Genomic DNA, 11,342 nt, shown 5'->3' with positions numbered 1-11,342 from the left:
AGTTCTTGGTATTTAATTGTTCTAAAACATCCACAAATCCGTTTCTAACTCATAGCTTACATGAATTAATAACTCAATTTTAAGTATTTAAGTGTTTTGGTTTTTGTTAGAATTTGTGGAAAGTTAATCAGACAATTGAGTGTTGTAGCTCATTCTCCAGGCATCTTTTCTCTGTAAATACTAGTTTATTATATCATGGTTAATGGTGCTGAGTTCTTTCTGCTTTGACTTAATATCCAAAGAAAAGAATTAGTTACCACCATTTTAACAAAAAAAAAAGTATTGAAAGTAAATGTTTTTTCTCTTTTTCCTAAATGTTACTGTCTTTATTTTCTCTTCAAGGATTATAGGTGAGATGGTAATAATTATCTGATGCCTATCAAATCTTACATTGAGCTTCCAACCACAAAACAAAGTGGGGAAAGAAGAATACAGCTACATTTTTTACCACATGGCTTTTGATTTCAGAGGTTTGGTTACATTTTCAGATGTGCCAGCTTAATAGGAATACAGAGAAAAATGAAAGACCACAACAAAAGCAAACTGCATTTTTTTATGTGAAAACTCCAACTTGGAGAAGGAGGGAAAGATGGCCAAATGTTTCATACTCAGGATTTTTAATTACTTCCCATAGGCATAAAGGTAACCTTTTACACATACAGTCATTTAGTAATACTTCTCATGATCAGTTTTGTAATAAATTTATATACCAAAATATTTTTGCTGTAACTAAAGGAAATACAGTGCCAAGAAGGAAAAGATTTCTTTTTTTCCCCTGCAAACTACAGAAGGGAAGAATGTCTTTGGTAGCTGTTGGTTTGAGAGGACATAGCAGATACCTGGTGCGTTCCCTCAAAAAACATCTACTTCCTCATCTGAATACTTTAATCAATGTTGTGGTGTCTTCTGTATTTTTGAAGCAAGAGAAATACCAATCATTGTTTACACTGTGTACACTTTAGGCCAGCCCTCTGTAGCAAAATACTAAGCTGAAAGTATTTTAATGCTTTCAGTTTACGTAAAAAGCTTTGAGATTAAAGAAAAAAAAAAAAAAAGCAAAACAATTTTACACTGTGGTTATAAATTTCAAGTTTCTTAAAGCTTTTGTAGACTTGTAACAAAGTCTTTAAATTTTAGTTGGGTTTTGTACATTTATTTTGTATATTTTATTTAAAGTACTCTTAACTGATGTATCCTGGATTTGAAGCATCAGAATCAATTAGATGTTACATTTACTACAGATGAACATTAGGTAGTATTAACTGTTCACTTTATTATATAGGAAAATGAAACGTCAAATATATATTTTTATCATTACGCTTCACAATCAGTGCTAGGAAATTTACTTTATGCAAAGAAGAACTTTCCTAATGTTAATACCATGTTTCCTAGAAGTTAACAGTTTTTGTAAGCCGAAGTTTATGAACATTCTGCACAACCATTTCATGTAGAAATTTTTTTTTCCATGCATACTTAGGTATGCAAATAGGAAGCCGAAGTCATTTTTTAATCTGCAATGAATCCCTATTATAGATGTATCAGAATCTCAATCCGGTTTGGCTTTGTAGCATCTCAAGTACATTAACTTGTGTTAGCAGGTGCAACATTTTACCGCTGGCATTAGAAAACATTTTGACAGTCTGTTCTGCATACCATCCTGGATCCACTTTTCTGTCTTAAAAGGATCGTAAATTTCAATGTCCTTTATTTGACTCAGTGGGATATAGCTGTTGTAAGTAATAGGGCACAGATGTGCAGTAGTATCTTGTTTAATGGCATTTCACTGTTCATTCCCTTTGCCACCGTTAAAAATTTTTGCTTTATTGTAATGATCAGTGCAAAGTGTATTTACCATGGTAGAACTCCAGTGTTAGAATAGTTTTTTTTCTTACAGTATACTTTCTTTGGTTAGGTTCGTGTATGTGTTGCCGATTACATTAGAAGTTGGTGTTAAGTCATTATTTATCACATTCTTTCATGAGAGCAGTAATAAAAGTGTGTAATCTAGGAGAAAAAAAAAGTTAATTTGTCAAAGTTAAGTAAGCATGATGTTTAGGTCCTATTTTCAATTTTATAACTGTTTTATTGCAACAATATTTGTATTTAAGTCTTCATTTTAATGCCTTGTGGTGGTTTTTTTTTTTTTTTATGCATGTCACTGAATTGGTCATCCTGCAAGAATTGATGTGCAGCATAGGGTATTAAATCTACATAATGATTTTTGAAACAGAAAAAAATAGTTGATGGTAAGAAAAAAAAAATGTAAATGTTTTGCAAAAATTCCTTATAAAAAAAAAAAAAAAGTTTTGTAGTAATATTTCACTTGTAAATTTTTCTAAAAAAAAAAAAAGGAAAAGGAAAAAAATGAGAGTAACATTTCCCCACATCTAGAATTTAGAAATTAATTCTGCCAGCAAAGCCTGTGAGGCATTAATTTGACACTTTTACAATGCTGATTTGTAATAATTTTTTTTTTTTTTTTTTGGTGGGTTTGGAACTAAAATCATGTACAAGTTTGTTGCCTGCAATAACATTTTGCAAGTAACCTATTAAAATTCCCTTGAGTTTAAAAGGTTTCTTCATTTAATTACTTACAATATAAAGCAGCAATAAATTAGGTTTGAGTGATAATCTGTTCATCAAGAAGAACGCTAGAAAGCAAATGCTTCTCAATGGGGAAAGGTTGGCAGCAGCTTCTGGATTTGTGTAATTAAGACCTGTACTTGCTGGTCAGCTTTTCCCAACTGGCAGACTCCCAGCAGGGAATTAAACCAGCAGATTCTAGCTCAGCATGAATTCTGTGGGGGTTTGGTTCAGCTCTTGCAAATGGAAGTTAGGGTTGTTCCTGAACATACCAAAAGACTAATCAAAGGAAGAGCTTTGCTAAGGTAAGTAGGTACGCAGACACACACACAAATAAATGCCATTAAGAAAAAAAGCCATCACAACCCCCCTAGATAATTCTGTCTGAGAGAGCAATGCATTCAGTGGCACTTCTGTTAGTTATTGCAGACAGGGAATTAATAGAACAAATAAATGCAAATCTGGACTTCCCTTCATAGAAGAGCCATTGAGCTATTAGTCAAATGTAAACAGGCTCCTGCATTGTGTTCTATTAAAATTACTTTGATGATAGAGTAAATTGCTAAGTATAATGGTATGCTAATTACTTTTTTTTTAAATGCTGGAAGAATTTTTATGTTAAGCCTTGACAATTCTTTTGAAATTAACAAATAGTAGCATTTCACAAGAAAGAAATAAAGAATTACAGAATTATGTAGGTTGGAAGAGACTCCTAAAGATCGTGGAGTCCGACGTTATGAAGTTAGAAAGGCTCTACAGAGGGACTTGGATAGATTGGATCAGTATGGGCCAGTGTTGATGGCATGAGCTTCAACAAGGCCAAATGCCAGGTCCTGCACCTGGGCCACAACAACCCCAGCAATGGTACAGGCTTGGGGCAGTGTGGCTGGAAAGCTGCCTGCAGAACACCAAGCTCCCTTTCTGATTGACAGGCAACTGAATATGAGCAAGCAGTGTCTTGGAGGTCTCTTCCAACCTGGTTGATTCTATGAATCATAGAATGGTAGATCATAGAATGGTAGAATCAACCAGGTTGGAAGAGACCTCCAAGATCATCCAGTCCAGCCTAGCACCCAGCTCTATCCAGTCAACTAGACCATGCCACTAAGTGCCCCATCCTGTCTTTTCTTCATCACCTCCCTGGGCAGCCTATTCCAACGCCAGTCACTCTCTCTGTGAAGAACTTCCTCCTAACATCCAGCCTATCTTCCCCCAGCACAACTTGAGACTGTGTCCTCTTGCCTGGGAGAAAAGACCAGCCCTACCTGGCTACAACCTTCCTTCAGGTAGTTGTAGACAGCAATGACGTCATCCCTGAGCCTCCTCTTCTCCAGTCTAAACAGCCCCAGCTCCCTCAGCCTCTCCTCATTCTCTACACTATCCTTGTTTGCTAGAATAACTTTTGTAGAGAGAATAGCAGAGCTGCTTCCCTCTAAAGACAGTTAGTTGCTATCACCAGCAGCTAGATGGCTGATGTAATCCACTGATGTAAATTCCACTGAAGGCACTCTCTTCAACCAATCTGGGCAGTAAAAAACACTGTGGGGGATTTGGCTCCGTATGCTCGTTCAGTAATTTGAGACATCTACCATTGCCAGCAACACTAGAAATGTCCTCATTTTGGTGTAGATTTGTCTCTTCTCCCAGGGAGTTTAGGGTAAAACTTCCATAGCTTGCAAAAGAACTTGAACAGGCTCTGATATTTGGGAACTGTGCAGGTGAAATGTTTTTTTTAAGTCATTCCAGTAGTATTGCTGAGGTGGTTTTCTGTCTGTTTTAGTTTGTTGAGTGTATTTTTTAGCAAGGATTGAAAATTACCTATTTCTAAATTGCCAGATCAAGGCACACAGGCATTTCCTTAACCTACACAAGCAGCAGTGTGCAATGTCAGATTCTCAATCTGTAGATTCCGGTTTTGACTGTCCCTCATACTTAAATGCATGGAAAATGCCTAGTCTTGAACCATTCCATAATTTCTTGTGATAATTTTTTTAGCTCAAATTTTCATAAAACAGCAACAAAAACACCCCCAAAACCCCCACAAATTCCCACCACACACAAAAGACCCCGACCAAAGAACCACGAGCCCAAAACAAACCACCAAGCAATAGAAACAAAACAAAAGGCATTTTGTCATCCTTTATAATTTCCCCTAGCAAGAAACCCTTTATGTTCTAAAATTAAGTGTACTGAAGACCATAAATATTCAGAGCTTTATTTCCCATCAATACACTTTACAGCATTTTCCAGGCTTTTCTCTCTCCCTGTCTCATGTTCTGCGTCCTATCCTAAGCTTTCTGTTAAGATCTCACTGCATCCTCAAATTCCCCAGCTTTATATCTTAATAATAGTCATCTTAATAATTAAGTGTACTGAAGACCATAAATATTCAGAGCTTTTTTTCTTATCAATACATTTTACACCATTTTCTAGGCTTTTCTTTCTCCCTGTCTTGTTTGCTGCATCCTAGCCTAAGCTTTCTGTTAAGATCTCACTGCATCCTCAAATTCCCCAGCTTTATATCTTAATAATCTTAATAATAATCATCTTAATAACTAAGTGTACTGAAGACCATAAATATTCAGAGCTTTCTTTCCCATCAATACATTTTACAGCATTTTCTAGACTTTTCTCTCTCCCTGTCTTGTCTGCTGTGGTCCTAGCCTAAGCTTTCTGGCAAGATCTCACTGCATCCTCAAATTCCCTAGCTTTATATCTTAATAATCTACTCCTTGCTAAAACCAGTGCCAAAAAAACCCACGTAGGCTGGACAAAAGAAGTACTCTGTCCCAAATATTTATCTTGGGAAACTCTTTTGGAAAGTGTTTTGAGTTGAATGAAGTCTCTGTTCCATCCCCACCTATGAATGGAAGTATAGTCCAAGGTAGAGTTTAAAATGGAGTATCAATTTCCAGGGTAGGGGAAAGTTCACACAAGAACATGTGCACTGCTGGTCTGATATTCTGTTCAGTGTTAATTGTTAGGCCATTTTAAGTTTAGTGCATATCTTTGTGTCACTTGTATATATTTTAAAGGAAAGTCTTGAGACAAACTCCAGGAAGGACCCAATCTTAATGCTGGCTGACATTTCAGCTTTGACATAGCTGTCAAAGTTTAGGAAGGGGTTTTTTTTCAGACAACTAAAATCAAGCACTAAAAGAAGCTTGCTCTCTGTAGACCTAAGCACATTTTTAAATGGAAGTTACTTTTTCAATGTAAATTAATTTTAAAATGTACATTAATTACATGAGGCATAGATTTACTTTTTTTTGTAGTGAGTTTACACCACTTAGAGTTTGGAATTTACCCCCTCAAAGGTTAATTACTATGCTACACAGAATTTGGAAGTAAAATGAAATTGTTGTTTTGAAAGGTAGGCTAAAGATATTAAATCACAGAATTAACCAGGCTGGATCAGCAAGTCCAACCTATCACCTAAAACCTTCTAATTTAAACCATGGCTCTAAGGGCCTCATCCAGGCTTCTTTTAAAAGAACACCTCCAGAGATGGTGACTCCACCACCTCCCCAGGCAGCCCATTCCAATGCCAATCACTCTTTCTCTGAAGAGCTTCTTCCTAACATCCAGCCTAAACCTGTCCTGGCACTGCTTGAGACTGTACCCTCCAAGACTGTTAAAATGTAGGGTCCTCTGGAAGCTGTGCATGGACATAGTAAGTGTCAGTCACCCTGGATCTGTTGCCACCTTTTTACATTAAAACAAGCAATCAGTTTTCACAGGCTGTCATGAAACAGAATTTTCTATTTACATAGAAAAAAAATCAATTTCCCTCAATTTTTTTCCCCTTCTTCCTTTATAGCAGCATGAAATGATGCAGAAACCAAATATTCTGGTTTAAGTGGTAAGATCTTAAGACATCCTGCTCTTAAACAGAACTGATTTCACTGTCTTCCTACATCAACTCACTGAAAAAAAATCAAGTTACGTAATTCAGAGTTATTCTGGTCAATATGGCTTCTGCATTAAACACTATCCACACTTTTACATCAAACTTCTGTTGAACTAAATGCCTGAAGCCTCTTTGAAACTAATACTGAAACCACAGTATCATCAAGGTTGGAAGAGACCTCACAGATCATCAAGTCCAACCCTTTACCACAGAGTTCAAGACTAGACCATGGCACCAAGTGCCACGTCCAATCCTGCCTTGAACAGCTCCAGGGATGGCGACTCCACCACCTCCCCGGGCAGCCCATTCCAGTGTCCAATGACTCTCTCAGTGAAGAACTTTCTCCTCACCTCCAGCCTAAATCTCCCCTGATGTAGCTTGAGGCTGTGTCCTGAGTAGCTTTCTCTTTTTACCCTTTGGCCTTTCAACACTAGTTTGCCATTGTGGCTCACCTAGAAGCCACTCTGATTGTTATTTACTATTGCTACAAAGCCAGCACTAATGAGTGATTGCACCTGTGCTGTTCCTTTGGTTATGGCTATTCCATAGTCTCTATCTTCTGTTTATTTTAGCCCAGTAGTCTGCTTACCACATTGTTACAATAACAATTCTTAGTCCTTTAAAAACTCTAGTCTGTACATGATTGCCAACTAACTAATAGGCAGTAACATGCATGTGAAGAGCAGAGAGATGGACCACAGTGGAGTATGTAATAAGTCAGTTTACAGAAGCATTACCTGCAAAAATGCTAATTTTAGTCCTGTCTCTATTTTTTTCCCCCATTCCTTTAAATTCTGCAGAACAAAACAAACAAAGAAACAAAACCTTTGGTTTGGACTAGATGATTTTTCGAGGTCACTTCCAGCCCTTAACCTCCTATGCTTCTGTGATTATCCTTCAGGTAATATCTTTAGAATCTCTTCAGCAAACACACAGAAACACATGCAGTGAAAAAAAAAAAGGTGGCTGAGACAAGTATTTACTGCAACCACCTCCCTCTGGCTGGACAGCAATCAGGAAAATTGAGGAAAACCAAAGGCAGAGTTTGTTGGGAAAACAGTTAACAGATTTCAAATGCCTCACAGGTTCACAGAATGAATTTTGGGGGATTACCTTTCTGTCATATTGAAGAAATGAAATTTTGCATATCACAATGATCTGTATGAATCCTTCCATGTAAATGAATTCTCAGGTTGTCCCATGTAGAGCCTCAGCTGAACTAGCCAACGCTCTCCACAAACGTTCTACAAGCAGCAGTTTGTAAGGACCAGAAAGAGACTTTTTGAAGGTGCCAACCCCTTTTCAGTTCGGAAAACAAAGGCTTCTACTGAACTACTTCACTGAGGTCTTAGGGGTCACTATCTATTTCATGCACCTCTAGTCAACTCTCACCTTCTATTCCTTGTGATTTAAGGTTAGGATTTCAAATTACTGTTGAATTTGTCTGTTAATCGTCTGTTAATTGTCCTTCTGATTAGCCAACTAAAAGATTCCAACACCTGCTCTACACGTGCAGTGTTGCCTATTAATTGTGCTACAGCTGCAACAGCTAACTACAAAATTTACCTTGAAGCTTTCACCCAAACTCCATGAACTGCACTGCTAGAAGACTTTTACTGAATATCTGAGACAAGATTTAAAACTTAAAGAAAAGGACAATAAGAAAAGAATAAGGCAAATAAAACTTGAAGAGAATTTATGACAGTCTTTGAGGTTACAGAAGAAATCAGCAAGATACATAGTGTCAGTCTTTAGGATTTTTAGCCATCACTTAATGATAGAATTATTTTCTTTAAGGAATGCTGCGTTTGGTTTCCTCCCATGAACATGGGGAAATTGCCTGTCTTATAAATAGATAGACAGATAAATACTTTTTCCACCAGTTCCCACTAAGTATGTAGACTGCTCTGATGGGACCCAACAGGCAGGTTTGCTTGTCTGTGAGGAAGCCCTGAAAAAATACTGCATTTATACTGGGACAGCTGTTTTGTCTCCTGCTCCGTGATTCCTGGTTGTTTTAGGAGCTATACTGCCCAGATCAATGGTTCCAAAGAGCAAGAGAAGGTGAAAGAAAAGATTTCTCTTGCTGTTTTCCTGGAGGGGTGGGAAGTGCCCTAAACGTTAGCGCTAATTTCAGCCCAATACAGCATGAAAAGCTGGATGGCACCGGTGAGAGACCCAAGCTCCAAGCCACAGCTACGTTGTTGAATTCTGGCTGGCCCCTGCAGGGTGGGACGTAATCCCCTCCTCAAACACAAAGGAGCTCACGGGAAAGAAGATAGAGAAGTAAAGGTGATGTCCTTGGTGCTACAGAAGAATGAAGGGGAAATTCATCAAGGAGCAACACAGTTTCTTTCACAAAGTGAAAATGCAAATTCACCCCTAAAGGTCTGTGAGGCAGCAGCCTGAGACATAGTGGATGATTACTGTAGGCATTGCCTTGCTGTCTGTGCTCAGCTGCTAGGAGAGCTTGACACGCGGTAGAGCAGAGCTCAGCACAGCAGAGCTTTGCCCACCTACAGGCTTTTAGGGCATGGTGGCTGTAGAGGTCAACCCACAGTCACTGTTCTGTTTTTTGCCTGTTTTTTCTTGACAAAACCCTCTATGATCACAGAGGTCATCTAGGCACCCATGTCAGGAGCATGCCTATATTTTGACAAGGGTGTTGTTTATTAGTCACATGGGGGGAAAACACCTTTTGCTGAGATGACTGGCCAGCCACAGCAGTGCTCTGCAGTTTAGCTGCCCACCATGGGCTGATATTGAATAGCCTGTAAGTGTGAAGAAGCCTTGGGGAAGAATGTGTCACCCCCCAAATGAACCTGGTTTTCTGTACAACTGAAGTAATGGATGCTTTTCTCAAACATCTACAGATTTTTGCCCCCATTGGATTGAAAACACACATTCTGCTAATATTCATATTACAGGATCACAGGGTGTTAGGGGTTGGAAAGGACCCAAAGAGATCGTGGAGTCCAATCCCCTTGCCAGAGCAGGACCATACAATCTAACTCATTTTGTTTGTGCTTGACCATCTGAGTTACTAGCAACTAGTAACCATTTGAGTTACCAGCAACTAGTAACTGTGAATCAGAGAATGGCATAGGTCAGAAGGGAGATCATTAGAGATCATCTCTTCCAACATGGCAGAGATGTCTCTCAGCTAGACCTGGCTGCTCAAGGCCTCATCCAACCTGACTGAACAATCTCAGGGAGGGGGCATCCACAACCTCTCTGGGCTTCCCATCAGCTTCATACTGAAGAATTTCTCCCTCTAAGACCCAGTCTGAACCTAGTCTACCTCAGTTTAAAACCATCCCCCTTGTCCTAGATTTTAGACACTCACATATAAAGTCCTCTCCAGCCTACCTGTAGGCTCCCTTCAACTACTGGAAGGCAGTTCTAAGGTTCCCCTGGAGTTCTCTAGGATGAACAATCCCAGTTCCCTCAGTCATCCTCAGAGCAGGGGTGCTCCAGCCCTTGGATCATCTTTGTGGCCCTCCTCTGGACTCATTTCAGCAGCTCTGTGTCCTTCTTACAATGGCAACGCCAGAACTGTAAGCATTATTCCAAGTGGGATCTCACAAGAGCAGTGTAAAGGGTCAGGATCACCTCTTTTGACCTGCTGGCCACACTCTTGGTGCTGCCTAGGGTATGATTTGCCTTCTGGGCTGCACGAGCACACTGCTAGCTCATGGTGAGATTCTCATCAATCTATACACCCAAAGCTACTCTCAACCTGCTCTGCATTCAGCCTGGATTCGTGCCTGTGCTTGGTGTGAAGCTGGGAAGACTTCTTTCGTCTGAAAAATCAAACCAAGGCGCAGCTTTAAGCCGCAGTAGTGCTTCAGGCTGCAGCTGTCCTCGCACCACTGTGTACGAGGAGCTGCATTTCTCGTGACCTAAAGTTTGCTGCAGGTGCACAGTGCTCCCCTCTGAGCCTGCACCGGCGGCACGTGTGTCAGCGGGGGCGGCGGTGCTGGGCCCCGGGGTACACAGAACACCTGCGCTCTGTTTCATTGCTAACACCTGCTGTGTGATGCGCTGCGCCGGTAGCTCCGGGCCATGCTGCAGAGCAAGTCTGGGCAGGCAGCAAGCAGTTAGTTGAGGGCAGTTTTGTTAACGCTGGCGGGGGGGATGCTGCGGCAGGATCCGTGTTTCGCACATGCGAGCGGCGGGCGGTGCGCGAGTGTTGCTCCATCAGGATTCGGCGAGGAAAATCATCGCGAATTCCTTCAAATCCGGCCGTGCTCTCCCCTGCCGCGCTGCCCTCCCCTGCCGCCCTGCCTGCTGGGGCTGGTGCGAGCGGCGGGCGGCTGGGGGTGGCCGTCCCCGGGCAGGCAGGGAGGGAAGCGGGCGGAGAGGCGCGCGCCCCCGGCCCCGCCCGCGCGCTCGGTGCGCAGGTGGCGGCAGCGGGCCGGGATAAGTGCCCAGCACCACCGCACCCTCAGAGACCGGGCCGCAGGTGAGCGATAGGTACGGAGCGGGGGTTCGGGGTGGTGAGTGGGGAGCCTCCGCGGCGGAGGCGGCGGGACAGCCGCCGGGGCTCTCGGTGCTGCTGCGCCAGGCGGTCCCGGGCGCAAGACGTGAGTGAGCCTCCTTCGGCACCGCTGTCCCGCGAGCACCGCCCGCAGCCACCCTTCGTCCTTCCAGCCCGGCACGTCGCGGGGACTCGGGGTGAGCTTTTCCCGGGGAACGTGGGACTCTGGCTCCCCCGCTGCGGGGCGAGTAGCGGGAGAAAGCGGCGCGTTTGCGTTTCTCGCTTTTCGGTCCCGAGGGCTGTGTGAGTTTGGAAGCCTGAAAAGCGACCAGCAGCGCCGGCGGGGAGAACGCCGACTCGGGAGCTGGG

The 11,342-nt window shown here is 41.8% G+C and overlaps 1 protein-coding gene across 1 annotated transcript in view; it reads left to right on the top strand.

The window, feature by feature from the left end:
• Window positions 1-11,342, top strand: part of LOC135187868 (uncharacterized) — a 35,741-nt gene that overhangs the window by 701 nt on the left and 23,698 nt on the right. The window contains exons 2-3 of the mRNA XM_064166919.1: window positions 343-350; window positions 10,550-10,958. Coding sequence (XP_064022989.1) covers window positions 343-350; window positions 10,550-10,958 — 417 coding nt within the window. The remainder of the gene's footprint in view (window positions 1-342; window positions 351-10,549; window positions 10,959-11,342) is intronic.

Source organism: Pogoniulus pusillus, chromosome 28, assembly GCF_015220805.1.
Source record: "Pogoniulus pusillus isolate bPogPus1 chromosome 28, bPogPus1.pri, whole genome shotgun sequence".
NCBI classification, from domain to species: Eukaryota; Metazoa; Chordata; class Aves; order Piciformes; family Lybiidae; genus Pogoniulus; species Pogoniulus pusillus.
The sequence above is the reverse complement of the archived record's forward strand: the minus strand, read 5'-3'. Positions and strand labels throughout refer to the sequence as shown.